Source organism: Hyperoodon ampullatus, assembly GCF_949752795.1.
Source record: "Hyperoodon ampullatus genome assembly, chromosome: 17".
Lineage (NCBI taxonomy): Eukaryota > Metazoa > Chordata > Mammalia > Artiodactyla > Ziphiidae > Hyperoodon > Hyperoodon ampullatus.
Genome location: NC_136930.1, coordinates 51188223 through 51211163, shown reverse-complemented (window position 1 = coordinate 51211163; position 22941 = coordinate 51188223). Strand labels below are relative to the sequence as shown.

Genomic DNA, 22941 nt, shown 5'->3' with positions numbered 1-22941 from the left:
CCCTGTGCAATTCACATAAGTGAAGTTCTGGAACTGGCAGAACTAATCTATGGTGATACAAATCAGAACCGTGGTTACCTCTAGGGTGCAGGAGGATTGACTGGAAAAATGCACAAGTGAACTTCCTGGATGTTTCACTATCTTTATTGGGTTATATGGGCGTATGCATTTTTCAAACAATGAACTCTACACTTAAAATCTATGAATTTCATCTATAAATTACACCTCAGTAAAAAGAATATGTAAATAAAAGGTAAACAAAGGTTGTGTCTTATAAGACTATAATCCTCTGTCCCAACTACCGTTCCTCTTTGTAAATCTGTTGTTCCAGATACTTCATTCCCTAATCATTTGGATTAATAAAATTAGTCTCTTTCATTTTAGATCAAGTCTTAGTAATTATTGAATTCAGTGATGGTTAATGAATGGTATTAGGCACTTAATTTTTTAAATGGTCAAATTTTGTCAGAAGTGGGTTAAAATTAGATATTTTTATTAAATATAATTCTTGGTTAGTGGTATTTTACCCATCCATGTGAGTCTTGATGTGACTCTGAATTCTGCTAGTCTAAGAAATATATATCTAGTTCAAAATTGTTTTTAAATTAAGCAGATACCCTGAAATCATTTTATTAATGGAGAAATTTGGTGACTTGTTATACTTTTTAATGTATTATTTTAAAAACTCAATATCTGAAAGGTTCTTTCAAAAATATTTTATATTTCCATATATTCTATTTAAACATATCTTACTAGTGTGTGTGAGAGATGAGGATTGCATTTTTAAATTGGCAAACCAGCTGGAACATACTGCTAAATATAAGTCATCAAGCAGTAACCCAGCCAAGGTTTAGGAGAAGAGCTGGACCTTATGCAAATAGTTTCAGCATTTAACACATGAATATAGACCAGTATTCTTTTTTCATTAAATTTGAGGTGCTTGATAACTATTTTATGTTACAAAAGATAATTACAGTGCTATGTAGGTGATATCATTGGTTTAAAAACACATGATTTTTTTGTACTTGATTATATTATTCATCTCATTTTCAGTAGTTAATGTTCCTGTAGTTTTGGAAGGATTTGTTAACTAATCTGTAGTTTATTATGTATGGGGCTATGTGTTCCTTTTTGCTTGGATGGTAGGATGTGATCCTAGTTTTAAAATGTAGAAATGCATTTGTGCTAAAAGAGTAACATTGACTAGATATGCCAATTTAATGATGGTTCATAAATTCTTTATAACTAAAACTGTATGAACTCTAACTTCTTTAGGTAGCAACTGACTAAGAACAGTATTTATGCATTCTGGTCACTAGGTACAAGTTCTTTAATAGTTATTTACATATATTTTTTCAGAGAGGCAGAATAGTGCAGTAGTGAAGAACATGGACTTGGAGCCAGACTGCTTTACTAGCTTGTGACCTTGGCAAGTTACTTAACCTCTCAGTGCTTTCTTTTCTTACTTGTAAAATGGAGATGATAATAGTACTTACTTTATTTGTTTGTGGTGAGCAATAAATGAGTTAAAACATGTAAAGTGCTTAAGATAGCACCTAGCTCACGGTAAGCATTAGGTAAGTATAAGCTGCTGTCATTATTTTTATTATCATCATTATCATCATCATCATCATCATCGTTCAAGATTAGCTTTCTCCTTAGAAAATGTAACTAAATCTGGACATTATTGACCATGGTGGTAGTTTTTAATGCTAATGATAGGAACTCATTACATAAGAAAGATATTATTTTGTATAGTCTCTTAAAATACAAGAAGTTTTAGAAAATTTTAAAGTACTGTAATTAATTCATGAGGTAGTGATAATAGCCTTGAAAAAGAATATCTGATAAGTTTGCATGTTCTATTTGATAATTACGATAATAGTTACTATCGTGTTCTTGCAATTGTTTCCTTGCAATTGTGTTCCAGGGCATGGGTTAGTATGGCCCACGTGTACCAGAGATGGCACATGGAAAAGGTTGCTTTGCTGTGAAACAGCTACCACCAACACCACTTTTCTCTGTATTATAGCAACAGCCAGCTTACCTGGATTTCCTTTCCTATTCAAGAGGCACATGGGCAACTCCCTATCCCATGTCCACAGTCTGCCCTGACTCAGCTCTCTCTCCCTTTTCTGCTGCATCAGTCCTTAATCTTAGTGTTCCCCAATGGGTCCTTTTTTATTGATTTAACGAACCTTCCTGATATTTAGGTTAATAATATATTTTGGCTACTGGTTTGTGATAATGAAGGTAATTGTTGGCTCCACACACAAAGAGGTACCTTTAGTTATAGGCCCTTTCCACTTAACTTTATGTGCCCCCCCACCATTCCCCAGTGAAATAGCTCATAGATTCATGCTGCTTGCATTTTTCTGTTACTGAAGATTGGTAACACACAGCACACCTGAACTGCAGCAGTACTTTCTGAGTGGTCTTACTCTTTCCAATCACTCCGGTGGTACCTTCTTGTCTATTAAATCTATATTGTTTACCCTTGGATGATAGGTTTTCCATCATATGCAGAATGAAAATGAACATGATTTTTGGTAAAACATCCTCTGGACATCAGAGGGGTAATTTCTGTGGAAGATTCTTCTGTTTGGTATTGGTTGTATAATTTGTATAGTTGCTTAATGTAACATTACTTTTCTCATCTTAAACTTCTAGCTTGGAGATTTCCTTGATTAAGAAGAATGAAGGACTGACATGGCCAGAGCTAGTGGTCGGTGATAAACAGGGGGAATTTATTAGAGACTCAGCCCAATGTGCTGCAATAGCTGAACGTTTGATGCATTTGACCTCTGATGAACTGGTAAGCAATTGCAACAGCAGTGTGACTTCCCAAGGATCCAGAAGTATGTTATGTTAGGATTATACCATGTTTTTCAAACATTATTTTGCTTTTCCTAATGTAAGAGACAGATTAGGTATTACTGACTAGTGTTTGAATATGGCTTAAAATTCTAATATTTATTCCTTATACTGTGTGAATATATATATGTGTGTGGGCATGTACATATAGGGTGGGTGTGCATGTATGGTTGTATGTATATATGTATCTCTCGCTCTCTCAATATATGTACAGAGAGAAGAAAGATATACCCTCATGCACTCAAAAATCCAAGTATAACTTTACAGTTGGTCCTCTGTATCTACTGCTCCACATCCTCAGATTCAACCAATTGGGTATTATATATTTCTGTAGTATGTATTTTAAGTGGACCTTTCCAGTTCAAACCCATGTTGTTCAAGTGTCAACTCTATCTCCGTGTATATCTATATTCTCTTTTAGAAGAATTGACTGACCAAAGCTGACAGAGACAAAAATTATGATTTTACCCCCTACCTTGCTAATAATCTACATGTAGTCATTGAAATTTTCTGGGTGCTCTTAGAATATCACAAGGGGTATGTGTGTGTATGTGTGTGTGTGTGTGTATACATATAAAACATACAACTATGAGATTTTTGTTGAGTATGTTCCTACTCCGATAACATTTAAGATAATGTTAAGAATTTGAACAAATACAGCAATACACCAGAACTTCAGTTATGTTCCTTTACCAAAACATATCAGCAAATTTAAAATGTCTGATTTATTGCCATCTGGAATTATAACAACGAGGAAGATTATATAAAGAAGTATTTATACTGTAGGGTTAGTTGCATCCTAAGGTAGAAAGGAAAGGTTAGAATATTGAAAGTAAATGTCTCTGACAAAAGAAAACATGACCAAAATGGAGAAACCAAGTTTCACATTTTCTAGCATAATGGAAAATTTCAAGAATCACTGGAATTCATATGTATGACTATAAAACTTTGATTTCATAGCCCTCTTGTTACAAGCCATGCAGACTGAATTGCTCTGTGTTCATTCAGTATTCAGCAAGTATTTATTGTGATAGGGCTCTGGGGATATAATTATAGTGATAGTAGTGGGGGTTTGTTTTGAGATTGTAGATAATTGCTACTAAATGTCTTTTAAACTTGATGATTTCAAATGAATATTCATATATATGAGTAAGTTATTTATGCCTAAACACTAGTGTGTTTGTTACTTTTAAAATAAAAAACAGAATCTTGTCATCTCTAACTGAAGGCAGTTTTGTGTTTTTCAAATCTTTATACTTTTTCTTGCCTTACTGCATTGATTAGAACCTCTAATCCACTGTAAAATAGGAATGGTGAATAGTGAAAGCAGATATTCTTGCCTTATTCATGATCTTGGGGAAAAGACTGAATTTTCACTATTAAGTATGATGGATTCTTTTTATCACTTTGAGGAAATTTCCTTCTATTCCTAGTATGCTAAGAGCATTTATCATGATGGTCATGATGTATTATTCTTTTTTACATATCACTGGTTTGGTTTACTAATATGTTATTGAAGAGTCTTACATTTAGGTTTGTGAGGAATATTGGGGCCTAGAGTTTTTGTTTTGTTTTGTCTTCTTACTGTCTTTATCTACTTTTGGTATCTGGGTAATGCTGAGTTCATAAAATGAGTAGGGAAGTGTTGCTATCTTCTATTTCTGGAAGAGATTGTGTAGACTTGGCATTATAGCTTCTTTAATGTTTGATAGATGTTGCCAGTGAAACTATCTGGACTGGAGTTTTCTTTTTTGAAGGTTTCAAACCATGAATTTAATTTCTTTAAAAGTTATAGGATTATTTGGGACATCCATTTCTATTGACTTTATTTTTCCTTTTTTTTCAGTTTCCAATTTCATTCATTTCTGTTATTACATTTATTTCTCTCTTTTGCTTGCTTTAAATTTATTTTGCTCTTTTTTGAAGGTGAAAGCTTAGATGATTGATTTTTGACCTTTCTCCTTTTCTAATGAAAGCATGTAATGCTATACACTTCCTTATAAATACTACATTAGCTGCATCCCCAAAATTTTCTGCCTGTTTTCTTAATCCCATTACTCACTGATTTGATTTGATGCTGGATTTCAGTTTTTTGCATGGCTGGTTTATTCTTTGTTTGTTCTTACTCCTAGGGCGGAACTTTTCATGAATCTCAACTGAAAGTCTGGAATGTTTACCTGGGTTTCTCCTCCTGTGTGGGCCCTGATCTCTAATTTTTGTCTCCCAAGCACTTTGATAATTATCAAAACTCAGCTTTTTAGCCCCATATCCTCTGCTTTCCACTTGTCTTTTTCAGCTCAGTTTGAAACAGCAGATAATTCTAGGAAAGCAGCATAGTCTTGGGTTCTCCTTGCTATTCCCTTTTCTCTGTAATCTTGTCCTGTTAAATACTGGCTGCTTTGATAGTCCTTAGCTTTTCATTTTTGCCCTCCCATCTCTAACATATGGGTAATTGAAAGGAGAAGTGAGGGAGGAGTGAGGAGTGTGCTTTCTTTTCTGCTGGTTGTATATATCTTCTTGAGACACTCTAACAAAATGGCCCCAGCTAATTGCTGGAATTACCTTCTCAGCCAGCCACTGCAACCAGAATTGTTTCATTGGTACTTAGAAAGGACAAGACAACCACAGCTATCTGGCTCCATATCCCAGCTGGAAAATGGACAGATTTGATAATGTCTGTAACTTCCAGACATTTAGTTTCACAGACTCTCTAGTCCTTTCATTAGGTTCTCAGTAACATGACTGCATTTTGGCAAACTAGTTGTGTGGACATTTTATCAGTTGTTATAGAATTGTATTTCTGTTATATATGCATGTGAATGTATAATTTATCTTTTAAGTGATCCTTTTTTACTCTTTGAGGGATATAAGACCAAACAGTGATTTTTGCATTCAAACAGTGAACATATTAAAATTACTTTAATGAGTCCATTTATCTCTACTTTTGGCATATTTTTAACTATACCTCTGTGTTTTTGTTTGGGTGGATATTTGTGTGTGTGTTTAGTGGTTGTTCTAGAGTTTATAGTATACATCTTCACCTTATCACCATCTATCCTCAAAATATATCACTTAACTCATAATTTAAAAACTTTACAGTATATTTCCATTCCATCCTTTGTATTATTTTTGTCATTTTATTTCTATGTTATAAACTTCATGATATGTTATTATTTTAACTTTAGTCAGTCAGTTTTCTTTTAAAGAGATTAAAAATGCAGGGTGAAAAAGCCTTATATTGATCCAGATATTTGTCATTTTCTCTTTTTTACATTCCTTTGTGTTGATTCAGATTGCCATCTGGTGTCATTTTTTTCCTGGGTGAAGAGCTTCTTTTGTCATTTCTTGCAGTGTAGTTCTGCTGGATAAATTCTTTCAGCTTTTGTTTGTCTGCAGAAATACATGATTTCCTTCTTTTAAAGCTATTTTTGTTAAGGGTGTAAGTCAGTGCTGACAGGGTTTTTTTCCCTTTCAGAACTTCAAATATACTCCATTGTTTTCTGGCTTGTGTAGTTTCTGATGAGAAGTCAGCTGTCATTTGTAATTTTGTTCCTCTGTCAGTAATGTGGTTTTTCCCTCCTGTAACCACTTTTAAGATTTTCTCTTTATTACTTAGAGAATAATTTCATTTTTCTCATTTTCAGCAATTTCATTGTAATGTGACTTGCTGTGTTTTTTTTTTTTCTTAATGTTTGTTATGCTTGGGGTTCTTTGACCTTCTTTAATCTGTAGGATTATAGTTTTCATCAAATTTGAAAAAAAATTGCCATTATTTCTTCAAAATTTTTTCCATTCTTCTTGCATTCTTCCAAATACTCATATGTTAGACCATTTGATATTGTTCCACAGGTCACTAGGGTTCTCATCTTTTGTGTGTGTTTTTATTTTTTGTCTTCTCTGTGCTTCATTTTTAGATAGACTCTATTACTATTTTAGATAGACTGTTACATTTTAGATAGACTGCAACTCACTGGTTGTCTTTTCTTCTGCAATGTCTAATCAGCTGTCAACCCCATCTAATATTGTGTTTTCCATTTCAGATATTGTATTTTCATATCTAGAATTTCAGTTTAGTTCTTTTTTATATCTTCCATATTTCTCAATGTGTTTGTTTTTCTTTACATCTCTGAGTATATTGAACAAGTTTATAATAGCTGTTTTCATATCTTTCTCTGCTGATTCCATCATTTTATCTTTTTTGTGTGTTTTTAAGGTTTTATTGGTCATGAGTCTGAATTTTAATATTTAATTATTGCTGTAATCTTAACATCGTTGAGTATGAAGAAATTCATTCTCTTGTTGTTATTTATTTTCTTTTATGGTCTAAGAATCCAAATCCAGATAAAGGTAAACCTCCTTGTAATGCTCAAGAGTTAGAAGAATGTGATATTTTCTTTGAAGAGAGCTCCAGTTTATGCAGATTTGATGGCAGTACATTAAAAACTACTCATGTGGTAAGTTATTGATAATGATATTTCTAAAAATTTGTGAATAAATAAAAGTTATTCAGATGAGATGATAATTGATTTACTAAATACTATTTTGCAAAGACAGCTTGATTGTCAGTTACTGGCTGTGATGTAAGTTTCTTCACTCCCTAAAGTAGCCATCTTTTTATACCATCATCCCTAATTAAACAATGTTGTATGTTTGGCACTACTGCATATTGATATCTTTCAGTGGGCTTTTTTTCTGTGCAGTTTTTCTATGTGTAGTTGTGCCTGTAATATATAACAACTTAATATCTAACTTTCCTCTCATTCACTGTTCCTTCCTAAGTTTTTTTGGATACTTAACATTTTTTTAACTAATGTCTGGGTATTACAATACTCAAAGGTGTTATAAAAATGAGCATTTTTTTGATTATACCTATGTAGACAAATGAGGTGGAATGGCATAAGACCAGTGGGTAGAAAGAGGTGTCATTCAAGCTTGTACCAAAATTACTTACTCTTATGATTAATTTCTGCATCTGCTTTGCTCTCCTATAACTAACTAACTCCAATAATTTCTAAAAAGCACAGAGATGACATTTTGCTTACCACTGTGTACCTAACACCCACCAAAGGTTCTGATTCTGATAACTGCTTAAAAACATATTTTTAGACTGATCTCTTGGTGACAGTCATAGAAATAGAAATTGTTTCAGGTGCATCTTGGATCTCAAGAAATTTGCATACACTTTTATGTTTCCCTTCTTTGTCAATCACTCCTCTAACTGAAGAGTAAACAAAGTTCTTGGTCATATTATATTATGCAATCTGGGCATTGATCCAAAGCCCAGATGATCAAAGTCATTAGATTTTTTTAGGCGTTTTCTTTCTTAGATATTGTTTAGTTCTGACATAATCCCATAGATAACTCCCTTAATTGTGAGTGAAGAACCATTACACAATTACTCTTACTGCCTTGGGTTAGCTTTTAGAAAATCATTCTTAAGTGTGACTGATGAAAGACTCTTCATTCTGACTGACTGTAGATTATTTATTCTTGAAGAATCTGGCCTTTCTTCCTAAAGTTATAGTCTTAGGAGCTATAACTTTTAGGTACTGTTTCCTGCCTAACTTTTATAGGAAGACATGTGATCTTAGATGTCGTAAAATGTTATTGTTTAAGCTTAGCTTCTCCGAGAATTTCATTTCATTTTAGTATAGCACTACTAAGTAGTATTGATCAAGTAGTTTAATGTTGGTCACTAAGAGGCATCTAGTTAATGATACCTCTCTTTATTTGCTATGTTTAAGCATACTAAAAATTAAAACCAAGGAGTCACAGAAGGAGACCAAAATAAAACATTTATTATTTACAAATTAGGGTACAAAAGCCCCATCTGCTGACTAAATCCTAGAATTTAGCAAATTTAACCTTAGTCACAGGCAGTGCCAAACCAGATCTGGCTGACCCTGGTGGAGCGGTGGAAACATCTTATTCTCTGAGGCCTCTAGCTCCTTAGAGGAAGAAGTTGATACTACTTATATACTTAAATAAATATATACTCTCTTATATTTTTCTAAGCTTTGTTGAAGTTCTCACTTTGTTCATTCTTCTCCCAAGCTCAGTGGGCATCTTTATGACCATTATTTTCAACTCTTTATCAGTTAATTCACTTATCTCTGTTTCATTAAGGTCTCTTTCTGAGGTTTTATCTTATTGCTTCCTTTGAAAGATATTCCTCTGTTTCTTCATTTTCCTTGACTTGCTGTGTTGGTTTCTATCCGTTAAATAAAACAGCCATCTTTCCCAGTTAAAGACGTGGTCTTATATAGGAGATGAACCTTATTGTTCAACTCTGTCCCTAGTTCTTAGTTGCCTCTCAGACTTTGTGATTGTCCAAGCAGCTTTTTTTTTTTTTTTTGGCTCCCAGTAGTTGAGGGTGTGCCAAGACCTGTTAGTGTCCCAAAACGGACGATCTCAGTCAGCACCTGAATTCAGGCTGGTTGGAAGCCAGACCCTCAGGCATCAGGTTTTGAAATACACAAATGTGTACAGTCCTGTGGGATCGCAAACATAAGTCAGTCCCACTGTCCACCAGAGCCAGATGGTCTAGAGTTATACCCTGGGCGACAGTCGCAAAAATTGGGGCACCAGATGCGTATGCAAGCTCCTTTCCTGGGGATACCAGTGACTTAGAGTAAGGCAGAGGGAACGTGCAAAGATGGCAGTCACTGGCCTCTGTCCACAGAGAGCAGCAGCACCTCAATAGGCCTCTAGGTATGTGTCACACCAGAAGCCTACCACTACTCTGAAGCTTTAGGACGAGCAGAGAGGGTTTTTTCACAGAAAGACTGGGGGTGTGTTTCGGTCTGCCATCCCCGTTGAGCCCTGTAGTGGTAGTCAGCCAGGAACTGTCTCTAATTGCTATAGTCACATGGCACCAGGAATGCAAGCCCTACTGGCTCCCAGAACCAGGCAATCAGTGAGCATCCCCTGGGCAGAAACCACAAAAATCAGAGCACCAGATGTGTGTACAGGGTTCCCTCTGGGAGATTACTGGTGCTCTGAAGTGAGGCAGAGGAAGAGTGCAAAAGATGGCACTTACTTCCTCTCCCTGAAGTATATTTCAGATGTGTGTTGAATTAGATGCTTGCCCCTCCTTCATGGGAGGAGGTGAGTATCTTTCAGATCTTCAGTATCTTTCTATATTGCTATCTTGAACCAGTATCTCAATTGAGTTAAATTTGAGGCCAAAGTTTCTTTTTATAATGGTAAGCACTTTGATTTTTCTATCATTAGTCATTTTTTATGAATATAGGCAAAGATTCAGTGAAGTAAAAATGCATAAACATTGATGTTTGGGAATAAGTGGAATGGTAATAACTGGAACAACAATTAAGTACTAAGTCCATCTTTCTGAAGACAGATTTGGGGACTTCCCTGGAGGTCCAATGAAGGGGGCGCAGGTTCAATCCCCGGTCAGGGAACTAAGATCCCACATGCTGTGTGGTGCGGCCAAAAAAATAATAATAATTTAAAAAGTAAAAATAAAAAATAAAGACAGATTTGGTAGGTCAGTGTATTGTATGAAAGTCAAGGTCTGTCTGGTCAAATGTAGCTTGTTAAAAAATAGTTTCTTGGTGTACCTAAGAGGATACCAGTTGGCATGTCATTGGGGAAGGGAATGAAGGAGGCTCCAATATTGTGGATATTCAGTGGTACATCCATTTTAGGCATCAGATAGTACTATATGGGTAATTCATACTCCTTTCTGCAGTGTTTACTTCAGATTTATCTTCTTGATTTCATTTGTCACGACTTTGGACAATTTGAAATTACCTGTACATGGAAAGGTCAGTATATGTCCTTAATTTAGAAGAAAAAAAAATACTGTAACAAAAAGGTCAGAACTCTATATTGTAAATGACAGATTTTCCAAAATATAAAATTCCCTGAAAGAAATGTAAATTAGGGTTAGAATTTGGCATTTGGAAAGTAAAATGTTAAATGAATATATGTAGCAGCAGAATAAAAGAGAAATATTAAATTTCAGAAGCGAAGGAGAAAAGTAATAAGATGTGATCACTGGGGTGTAAAGCTCAAATCAGAATTTAGATACAGTTGAAGATGAATTATTTTTGCTTTTATCTAGAGCTGTGTTATCCAAAATATTAGTCACTAGCCACATGGCTTTTGAGCACTTGAAATGTGGCTAGTTTGAGATGTGCTGTAAGTGTAAAATACACAACCAGATTTTGAAAACTTAGCATGAAAAAAAGAATGTGAAATATATTATTAATAATGACTTTTATATGAATGTTCATGTTGAAATGATAATTGGTTATGTTTGGTTAAGTAAAATACATTTATTAAAATGAATATATCCCATTTCTCTTTACTTTTTAATGTGGCTACTAGAAAACTTAAAATTATGTATTTGCCTTGCATTTTATTACTGCCAGACAACACTGATTTATAGAGATCAAATTAAATATAGCCTTGAACAATCAAAAGATGATAGGATGTTTTTAAAAAATTACAGTGAATTTTGCAGATCAGGTGGTATTCATCATTTACTGCTTAAAACATGAGAATGAAACAGCTGAAAAGAATATTTGTAACTTATAAACTCACTGAGACAGTAAGCAGAGGAAGTAGAAACAGGAAATAATTTTTAGGTTAATGTCACTAAGAAAGGTAGTAGAAATGGCATGTATTCAGTATACTAATTCTTTCAAAAAGATATTAAGAATAGGATCAGAGTTTATAGAGGAAGGAAGTACATTTAGAAAGTAAATCAGTGGTTCTCAAGCTTTTAAGCTCCTTGAGATACTGAATTTATAATTTACTTGATTATATCAAATTTGACTATATTAGAAATGAAGCTATGTAATAATTTCCCTGCCTTCATGCTCAGAGTAGGTATATATCTCCGTAACAGTGCCTGAAAGTGGGAGGAGACAAATCCTAGTGCTAGTTGTTACTATGGGATGGACCTGAGGCTCACCATTATGTTGGTGAGGAGATATTCTCTTCTGGAAGATTTAGAAACAACCAGAGCACCATTCAGGCAGCTGTCCATGAACCAATCACCTTTCCTGGAAGCAGTCTGCACCCCTCTCCCCAAGTCTTCCTAATTACCAGGCAGTAAAATAGAGGGCCATTTGTTGCCTGATTGGCCATACAATTTGGTCAGCGTATTTGCTACCAGTACCTACAGACTTACCTCAAGTTGTATAAATTGAACCATAAGGCCCTCATATTTTTTCTTTAAGAAAAAATATGTCTCTATCAGCATCCCATCTTTCTCTCCAAAATCGCAGTGCATTTGAGATTTTTAACTTTCCCATACACTAGCAAGTTAGCCTGCCATAGTTTCATAGATGCTGGTAAAAGCCATGAGACTCTTGGGTCAGAAACAAAGGACAGTTTATTACTGACAGCAGTAATATTAGCTAGAGTATCAACATTTGGACCAATTCCCAGTGCCCCAATTCCCACAGTGTAACATGGAGATGACCAGAAAGCTTGGCTGACCTTGCTCAGGAGAGAGAGATTATGTTCATGCTACTGGACAGTAAAAAAAAGCCTGCCTTTTGCTCTGGAGGGAGACAGTTTACCTTCCACAGTTGTTTGCTCTAAAAACACCTTGAAGTAGTAGTCTAGAACACATTAGTGCTTCTGCTAGAAAGATGTGCAGAAATGAAAGAGTCCTTAGGATAATTGTCTCCCTGCAAGTTAATGTTCAGGTATCACAGTAATACTGGTGTCATAATGCGTGTGATTCAACTGAAAGCACTTCAGTTTCTTTCAGGGTTATGAGAATATAATGGATAATGTCAATTATTTGCTGCCAATGGTTATTATTGAAATTACCTGTGACGGACCTATTTGAAGTAGTCTTCAATTCCATTTTTACCTTCTGTTCTCTGAAAGGAAAGATAATTTTAATTGCATATCACATATTTCTTGATTCTTAAAGTTTCTACACAGTTATCAAGCCCTCAATCCACTAGAATTTAGCCTTTCCCTTGAGATATCAATGAGATTGTTACTTGACTGACAGAATTTTTTCTTAGAATATGAGTTCACATATACTGAGCATCTCTACAGGAAGAAACTCTTCCTAGAAGTTTTTGTTTTAGATAGAATATTTAATAAACTTTCATCTAGAATCTTAAAGGACAAGGATGTTTTCAGAAACTATCCTAAGTGACAATCCCAGTTGGAAGACCTTTTATCAGACAACCTATGGCTCTTTTCTTTCTTTATTCAGCAGCCTTTTTCCCAGGATGATTGCCCCTCACACACCAGGTAAGGGAAATTCCCTTATCTGGGAATTTATAGATACTTGACAATAATTTATTATTGTCAATTTATAGATACTTGACAATAAATGTAGTTTGTTTGTTATTATGGACAACAAGCCTAACACAGGAATACAATTAGCCTGATTTGTGACAAGGACAATACTACAATATAGTGGGGAAAAAGATGGTCAAAATAAATGGCTCTTGGGCTTCCCTGGTGGCGCAGTGGTTGAGAGTCCGCCTGCCGATGCAGGGGACATGGGTTTTTGCCCTGGTCTGGGAGGATCCCACATGCCGCGGAGTGGCTGGGCCCATGAGCCATGGCCACTGAGCCTGCGTGTCCAGAGCCTGTGCTCCGCAACGGGGAGGGCCACAACAGTGAGAGGCCCGCGTACCGCAAAAAAAAAAAAAAAAAAGGCTCTTAGTCTGTTAGATATCCATAGGAAAAATAATTTATTGACATTTACATCACACCATATGCAAAAATCAATTACAGATGGATTGCATATCTAAACATGAAACAGTAAATTAATAAAGCATAGAGAGGAAAACAGACATTTTTGTGGCATTGGAGCAGGTAGAGATTATTTGAACAGGGCATATAAAACACTAACTGTAAAAAAAAGATGTTTAGTTGGATCAAAATTAAGAACATTAAAAACATCTGTTTATCAAAAGATGCCATTATGAGAGTGAAAAAGGAAACTTGCAGTGAGGAGTAGATATTTGTAATACACGTGTTTGACAAATGGTTCATATCTGGAACAGGGTCAGTAACCGTACTGGTTACTTACAGCCACCTGATTGGTAAAAAAGTTTTATTGGAACACAACCATAGACATTTATTTGTATATTGTCTGTGGCTTCTTATATACTACATCAAGAGAGTTGAATAGTTTTAACAGAGACCATATTTCAGAGACCTTTATATATAACGGAGACCTTTAGGCCTGAAATATTTACCATATGGCCCTTTGAGTAAAAGTTTGCTGATCCCTTCTTTAGACAGTACTATACTGGCTTGATTCTGTAGCTATGTAGTGAGTCTTGATTTCAGATAGGGTTAGTCTTGATCTTTGTTTTTATTTTCCTAAATTGGTTTTGTTTTTGTAAAAACTTTACAATCAGCTTTTCAATTTGTACAAAAACATCTGCTGGGATTGTCATTGGGATTGTGTTTAATTTGTAGGTCAACTTGAGGAGAATTGACACCTTGATAATATTGAGTTGTGTCATTCATGAACATTGTATGTCTGTTTATTTAGGTTTCCCTTAATGTTTACTAGCAATATTTTGAAGCTTTTAGCATTAAGTTTAACACCAGTATTTCATATTTTGGAAGCTAATGTAATTAGTATATTTTTTTAATTCCCAATTTGTTTTGTCTTTTACATAGAAATAAGGTTGAGTGACTTTATATTGTAACTTATAAATTCTTTTTCCAGTGCTTTTTTGTAGATAGGTCAATATGTTTATGTACAGGATAATGCCTGTGAATTAAGATAGTTAACATTTCTTTTCAGTCAGTACACCTTTTATTTCTTTGTCTTATCTTATTGTACTAGGTAGGACATCAGATGCAGCATTGAATTTCATTGATGGGAGCAGAAATCCTTGTCTTATTCCTAGTCGTAGGAAGAAGGATTGAGTGGTTTACCATCAAATATGATGTTAGTTCTAGGGTTTACGTATGTTAGGTTGAGGAACTCACTTACAGTCTAGTTTGCTGAGATTTTTATCTTTTTAATCATGAATGTGTGTTGAATTTAAGTGCTTTTTTGGGCATTTGCTTGATTATATGGATTTTCTTCTTCTGTTAATATGTTCAGTTTTATCATTTAATTAAAAAATTGTAACATGAGCATTATTTTAAGGATTTTTATTTATATATTCATAAGGGATATTAATCTATGGTTTTCCTGTAATTTCTTCTTCAGATAACAGTAATGCTGTCCTCATAATATGAATTGAGAGGTTTGTTTTCTGAAAGAGTTTGTATAGGGTAGGTATTATTTGCTCCTTAAATGTTTGGTAGAATTTATCACTGAAATTACCTGTGCCTGGAGATTTTTTGTGGGAAGGGATTTAATTACGAATTTAGCTTTGTTAGTAGATACAGAGCCATTCCGATTTTCTCTTTCTTCTTTAGCTTGTGTTGATCGTTGTTGTCCTTCAAGATATTAATCCATTCCATCCAAGTTGTTGAATTATTGCAGAAGTCCTCCAAAATACTCTCTCATTGTCTCTTTAATGTTTGTAGGATTGTAGTAATGGCCCCTCTATTTACTAATTATGGGTTTAATTTACTCCTCTTTTTCTAGTTTCTTAGGTGGAAACATAGGTAATTGATTTGTAGCACCTCTCCTCTGATAAATGCATTTAGAGCTATAGATTTCCATCAAAGTATCACTTAACCTTCATTCCATATATTTCATTTTATTTCAGCTTAACATATTTTCTAATATCCTTTCAGATTTCTTCTTTGACCCATGCTTATTTATAAGGTGGTGTTTTAATTTCCAACTATGTAGGGATTTTTGTGATGTGTGTGTATGTGTTTGTGTGTGTATACAGGTTTTTTTTTTTTAAGTGATTTCTCACTTAATTTCATTGTGGTTAGGGATAACCAGTCTTTAATTTATGCAAACTTGTTTATAACCTAGTACATACACGGTCTCTAGGTATTTTTTCCATATATACTTGAAAATATGTATATGCTGTGGTTGGGTGACCTCAATTTGTGTTAGGTCAAGTTGTATTAGGTTCAATAGCTGAGGTTTTGTTTTTTTCTTAATTTTTATTTTATATTGATGTATAGTTGATTTTCAGTGTTTTGTGTTAGTTTCAGGTGTACAGCAAAGTGATTCAGTTACACATATACATGTGTCTATTTTTCAAATTCTTTTCCCATTTAGGTTATTATAGAATATTGAGTAGAGTTCCCTGTGCTATACAGTAGGTCCTTGTTGGTTATCTATTTTAAATATAGTAGTGCATATATGTTAATCCCGAACTCCCAATTTATCCCTCCCCCACACCTTTCCCCTTTGGTAAACATAAGTTTGTTTTCTAAGTCTGTGAGTCTGTTTCTGTTTTGTAAATAAGTTCACTTGTATCATTTTTTTAGATTCCACATATAAGTGATATCATATGATATTTGTCTTTCTGTGTCTGACTTACTTCACTTAGTATGATAATCCCCAGGTCTATCCGTGTTGCTGCAAATGGCATTTCATTCTTTTTAATGGGTGAGTAATATTACGTTGTATATATGTACCACATTTTTTTTATCCATTCATCTGTCAGTGGACATTTAGTTTGCTTCCATATCTTGGCTATTGTAAACAATGCCTGCAGTGAACATTAGGGTGCATGTATCCTTTTGAACCATGGTTTTCTCTGGATATACCCAGGAAAGTGGGATTGTTGGATCATACGATAGCTCTATTTTTAGTTTTTTAAAGGAACTTCCATACTGTTCTTCATAGTGGCTATACCAACTTACATTCCCACCAACAGTGTAGGAGGGCTCCCTTTTCTCTACACCCTCTACAGCATTTATTATTTGTAGTCTTTTTGATGATGGCCATTCTGACTGGTGTGAGGTGACACCTCATTGTAGTTTGATTTGTATTTCTCTAATAACTAGCGATGTTGAGCATCTTTTCATGTGCCTCTTAGCCATCTGGATGGCTAAGAAAAAAAAGCCATCTTTTTTTTTTTTTTTTTCTTTTTCTTTTTTGGCTGCACCACATGGCTTGTGGGATCCTAGTTTCCTGACCACAGATTGAACCCAGGCCCCCAGCAGTGGAAGTGCCAAGTCCTAACCACTGTACCACCAGGGAATTCTCTGTATGTCTTCTTTAGAGAAATGTCTGTTGAGATCTTCTGCCCATTTTTTGATTGGGTTGTTTGTTTTTTTGATATTGAGCCACATGAGCTGTTTGTAAATTTTGGAGATTAATCCCTTGTCGGTTGCTTCGTTTGCAAATATTTTCTCCCATTCTCTGGGCTGTCTTTTCGTTTTGTTTATGGTTTCGTTTGCTGTGCAAAAGTTTTTGAGTTTAATTAGGTCCCATTTGTTTATTTTTGTTGTTATTTCCATTACTCTAGGAGATGTATTGAAAAAGATATTGCTGCAATTTATGTCAAAGAGTGTTCTGCCTATGTTTTCCTCTGAGAGTTTTATAGTATCCAGTTTTACATTTAGGTCTTCAATCCATTTTGAGTTTATTTTTTTGTATGGTGTTAAAGAATGTTCTGATTTCATTCTTTTACATGTAGCTGTCCAGTTTTCCTAGCACCACTTTTTGAAGAGACTGTCTTTTTCTCCATTGTATATTCTTGTCTCCTTTGTTGTGGATTCATTGACCACAGGTGCGTGGGTTTATTTCTGGGCTTTGGTATATCTTTCCATCTGTTTGTGTCATCTTCAGTTTCTTTCATCAGTGTCATAGTTTTCTGAGTACAGGTCTTTTATCTCCTTAGGTAGGTATATTCCTAGGTATTTTATTCTTTTTGGTGCAAAGGTAAGTGGTATTGTTTCTTTAATTTCTCTTTCCAGTCTTTCTTTGTTAGTGTATAGAAATGCAACAGATTTCTGTGTATTAATTTCATATCCTGCAACTTTACCGAATTCATGGATGAGCTCTAGTAGTTTTCTGGTAGCATCTTTAGAATTTTCTATGTATAGTATCATGTCATCTGCAAACAGTGACAGTTTTACTTCTTCTTTTCCAATTTGGATTTCTTTTATTTCTTTTTCTTTTCTGATTGCCATGGCTAGGACTTGCAAAACTATGTTGAACAAAACTGGAAAGAGTGGACATCCTTGTCTTGTTCCTGATCTTAGAGGAAATTCTTTCAGCTTTTCACCATTGGGTATGATATTAACTGTAGGTTTGTCATTTATGGCCTTTATTATGTTGAGGTAGGTTCCCTCTATGCCCACTTTCTGGAGAGTTTTTATCATAAATGGGTGTTGAATTTTGTCAAAAGCTTTTTCTGCATCTACAGAGATGATCATATGGTTTTTATTCTTCAATTTGTTATTTTGGTTTATCACACTGATTGATTTGCAGATATTGAAAACTCCTTGCATCCCTGGGATAAACCACACTTGGTCATGGTGTATTATCCTATTAATGCATTGTTTCTAGTTGTGGCCTTTTCTTTTCCACCTAGAGAAGTTCCTTTAGCATTTGTTGCAAAGCTGGTCTGGTGGTGCTGACTTCTGTTAGCTTTTGCTTGTTTGTAAAGCTTTTGATTTCTCTATCAAATCTGAATGAGAGCCTTGCTGGGTAGAGTGTTCTTGGTTGTATGTTCTTCCCTTTCATCACTTTATCGTGGCACTCCCTTCTGGCCTGCAGAGTTTCTGCTGAGAAATCAGCTGATAACCTTATAGGAGTTCTCTTGTACCTTATTTGTTGCTTTTCCCTTGTTGCTTTTTTTTTCTTTGTCTTTAATTTTTGTCAGTTTGATTATTGTGTGTCTCAGTATGTTCCTCCTTGGGTTTATCCTGCCTGGGACTCTCTGTGCTTCCTGGACTTGGGTGACTGTTTCCTTTCCCATGTTAGTGAAGTTTCCAGATATTATCTCTTCAGATATTTTCTCAGGTTCTTTTTCTCTCTTCTCCTTTTGGGACCCCTATAATGTGAATGTCTGTGAGTTTAATGTTGTACCATAGTTCTGTTCGACTGTCCTCAATTTTTCTTTATTGTGGTCTGTGGCAGTGATTTCCACTGTTCTGTCTTCAAGCTCACTTATCCGTTCTTCTGCCTCATTTATTTTGCTACAGATTACTTCTATTGTATTTTTAATTTCAGTTATTGTATTGTTCATCTCTGTTCTTTATATTTGCTAGCTCTTTGGTAAACATTTCTTGTATCTTCTTGGTCTGTGCCTCCATTCTTTTTCTGATATCTTGGATCATCTTTACTGTCATTATTCTGAATTCTTTTTTGGGTAGATTGACTGTCTCCACTTCACTTAGTTGTTCTTCTGGGGTTTTATCTTGTTCCTTTGTCTGGGACATATTCCTCTGCCGTCTCATTTTATCTAACTTCCTGTGATTGTGGTTTCCATTCTGTAGGCTGCAGGGTGGTAGTTTTTCTTGCTTCTGCTGTCTGCCCCCATCTCGTTGTGCCTTCTTCTTTGTCTTTGGATGTAGGATATCGTTTTTGGTAGGTTCCAGTGGTTTTTTTGTTGATGGTTGTTCAGCAGTTAGTTATTTTGGTGTTTTTGTGAGAGGAGGTGAGCTTACATCCTTCTACTCCGCCATCTTGTCTTCACCCAACATTTGACACTCTTGAGCCTCTGAATTCACAGGGGAAGGTGGTCCTCATTGTTGCCACCGAGTCAGCAGAGTTTGTGGCTGCAGCTCTGCCTCCTCTCAATTAGTTGAATTTTTAATATCCCTTTTGTCCTTCTCTGTACTTATTACAGTTTCCAGGTGAGGAGGTTACAGTCTTCAACTGTAATTGTGAATTTTAAAGTTTCTCCTTTTAATTTTTAGTCAGTCTTAATTCAAGTATTTTGAAGCTGTGTAATGTTAGGAGCATACACATTTAAGATTTTTTTTTGTTCTCTAGATGAACTGACCCTTTTGTCATTATGAAATGCCTGTTTTTATCTCTGGCTAATACTCCTTGTCATGAAACATACTCTGTTTGATATTAGTGTAACCACAACAGCTTTCTTGTGATTAGTATTTAGAGGATTAAATTTTTTCCATCCTTAACCTGCAACATGTGTCTTAATATTTAAAACATGTTTACTAGTTATCTGTTGCTACATAACCAGTTATCCCAAAACTTAGTGATTTAAAACAGAAACATTTATTATGTCATACTTTTGTGGGTCGGGAATTTGAAAGGCATTTAGCTTGGTGGTTTGGGTTCAGGATATTTCTTAAGGCTGTACTCAGGGTGTTGGCCTGGGCTGTAGTCATCTGAGGCTTGACAGGGGCTTCAGGATCCACTTACAAGCTCACTCACGTGGTTGTTGGCAGGAAACCTCAGCTTCTAGCCATGTGAGCCCCTTCATGAGGTTGCTCATGACATGGCCACTGCCTTCCCTTAGAGTGAGTGATCTGAGGAGGGTTGTGGGGAGAACAGAAGTGACCAAGATGGAAATTGTAATGTTTTCTATACTAGATCTTGGTAGTGATATACTGTTATTTCTGCTATATTCTGTTGGTCACACAGGCCCACCCTAGTACATTGTGAGTGGGGAAGACATAAGGCTGTGAATAAAAGAAGGCAGGGATCAAAGGGTGCCACTTTGGTAGCTGGGTATCATAGCCACTGATATGGTCATTGGGGGCACTGGCATACCCATTGTTCCCAATGATTTATGGCCTTCTCACATGCAAAATAGGTACCTTGCAAAGGTCTCTTAAAGTCATATTCTAATATAGCATTCACTCAAAGGCAATTATATCATCACCTAAATCTTGTCCAGGTGTAGATGAGGATCCTTTAAGGCCAGCTCCTTGGGTACAGTTGCTCTTGATCTGTAGCCCTGTGAACTAAAAGACTAGTTATCTGCACCAGTATATCCAATATAACATGATAGGATAAGCATAGGATTATCACTGTACACATTTCTGTACAAAAAGAGGGAATATGGAAGGTACACAGGGGTGACAGGTCCAAAGCAATTCCAAAATCTAGCCAGGCAAAATGTCAGAAGTTTCTCAAGTAAGACTCAACCCTCCTCTTATTTGGAAGTGTTTCTCCCTGGCTCTTGGTTCTTTCTTCTGCCCTCTGGGCTCTTGATTCCACCCTTTAGGTCATCTTTCCTTATTCCTGAGAGATTACAGGCATACCTCGTTTTATTGTGCTTTACTTTATTGCACTTTGCAGATATTGCAGTTTTTACAAATTGAAGGTTTATGGCAACCCTGTGTTGAGAAGTATCCTCTAGTTGACTCTTGGCTCTTTTTCTAGTAACATGCTTAATTGAGGTGGTATTTTAGAACTAACAACTTAAGATTCAGCATCTGAATTCCTCAGTTTTGATATGCACATGCCTCTGGCCAGGGCAGTAACTATTCCTGGGTGAAGATTGGTGGTTGGGAAGAAGATGGTAGCTATAGAAACTGGCACCTGGATCGAGCTTCCAACAGCACTGTACAAGCTACCGCTATAGTATAAATCTAACCATGGCTGGTGTTCCAAAAAGCCTAAATTTGTCAATACAAGCATACCTCATTTTATTATGCTTTGCTTTGTTGTAGTTCTCAGATATTGCATGTTTTTGTTTTTGTTTTTACAAATTGTAGGTTTGTCACAACTGTGTGTCAAGCAAGTCTATAAGCAACTTTTTTCCAACAGCATTCGCTCACCTTGTCTTTGTCACATTTTGGTGATTCTCACAGTATTTCATATTTTTCATTATTATATTTGTTATGGTGATGTGTGATCAGTGATCTTTAAAGTTAGCATTGTAATTGTTTTGGGGCACCACAAACCATGCCCATATCAGATGGCAGACTTAAGAGATAAAGGTGTGTGTTCTGATTGCTCTGCTGATTAGCAGATTAGTGTTTACTGTTCCCCCATCTCTCCCTCTGCTTGGGCCTCCCTATTCTCTGAGACACAATAATATTGAAATTAGGCCAATTAATAACCCTACAGTAGCATCTAAGTGTTCAAGTGAAAGGAAGAATTGCATGTCTATCACTTTAAATCAAAAGCTAGAAATGATTAAGCTAAATAAGGAAGGCATGTCGGAAGCCAAGATAAGCTAAAAGCTAGGCCTCTTGTGCCAGTTAGCCAAGTTGTGAATGCAACAAAAAAGTTCTTGAAGAAAATTTAAAGTACTACTCCAGTGAACACATGAATGGAAGTCTAATTAAAGTCTAATGGAAGTCTAGTTCTCCAGTCTAATTACATGGAGAAAGTTTTAGTAGTCTGGATAGAAGATCAGACCAGCGACAACATTCCCTTAAACCAAAGCCTAATCCAAAGCAAGGCCCTACTTTTCTGCAATTCCATAAAGGCTGAGAAAGATGAGGAAGCTGCAGAAGAAAAGTTTGAAACTAGAAGAGATTAGTTCATTAGGTTTAAGGAAAGAAGCCGTCTCCATAACATAAAAATGCAAGGTGAAGAAGCAAGTGCTGATGTAGAAGCCGTAGCAAGTTATCCAGCTAAACACCATTACACAACAGATTTTCAATGTAGGTGAAACAGCCTTATATGGGAAGAAGATAGCTAGAGAGTAGTCAATGCCTGGCTTCAAAGGATAGGCTGACTCTCTTGTTAGGGCGAATGCAGATGGTGACTTTAAGTTGAAGCCAGTGCTTATTTACCATTCCCAAAATTCTAGGGCCCTTGAGAATTATGCTAGATCTCCTCTGGCTTTAAATGAAGCAACAAAGCCTGGATGACAGCACATCTGTTTACAGCTTGGTTTACTGAATATTTTAAGCCCACTGTTGAGACCTACTCATTGACATTGTACCTGGTCACTTAAGAGCTCCAGTTGAGAAGCACGATGAGGTTTATGTTGTTTTCATGCCTGTTAACATAACATCCATTCTGCAGCCTGTGGATCAAGGAGTTCTTTTGACTTTCAAGTCTTATTTAAGAAATACACTTTGTAAGGCTGTAGCTGCCATGGATAGTGATTCCTCTGATGGGTCTGGGCAAAGTAAATTGAAAACCTTCCAGAAAGAATGCATCATTCTAGATGCCATTAAAAACATCATTATTTATGGGAAGAGATCAAAATATGAACATTAACAGGAGTTTGGAAGAAGTTGATTCCAACCCTCATGGATAACTTTGAGGGATTTAAGAATTCAGTGGAGGAAGTCACT

At 35.6% G+C, this 22941-nt stretch overlaps 1 protein-coding gene across 1 annotated transcript in view; it reads left to right on the top strand.

Annotated features, from left to right (window-relative positions):
• Positions 1 to 22941, top strand: part of NUDCD1 (NudC domain containing 1) — a gene marked incomplete at its 5' end in the record, with an annotated part of 84233 nt that overhangs the window by 40362 nt on the left and 20930 nt on the right. The window contains 2 exons of the mRNA XM_079722702.1: positions 2671 to 2815; positions 7203 to 7328. Coding sequence (XP_079578828.1) covers positions 2671 to 2815; positions 7203 to 7328 — 271 coding nt within the window. The remainder of the gene's footprint in view (positions 1 to 2670; positions 2816 to 7202; positions 7329 to 22941) is intronic.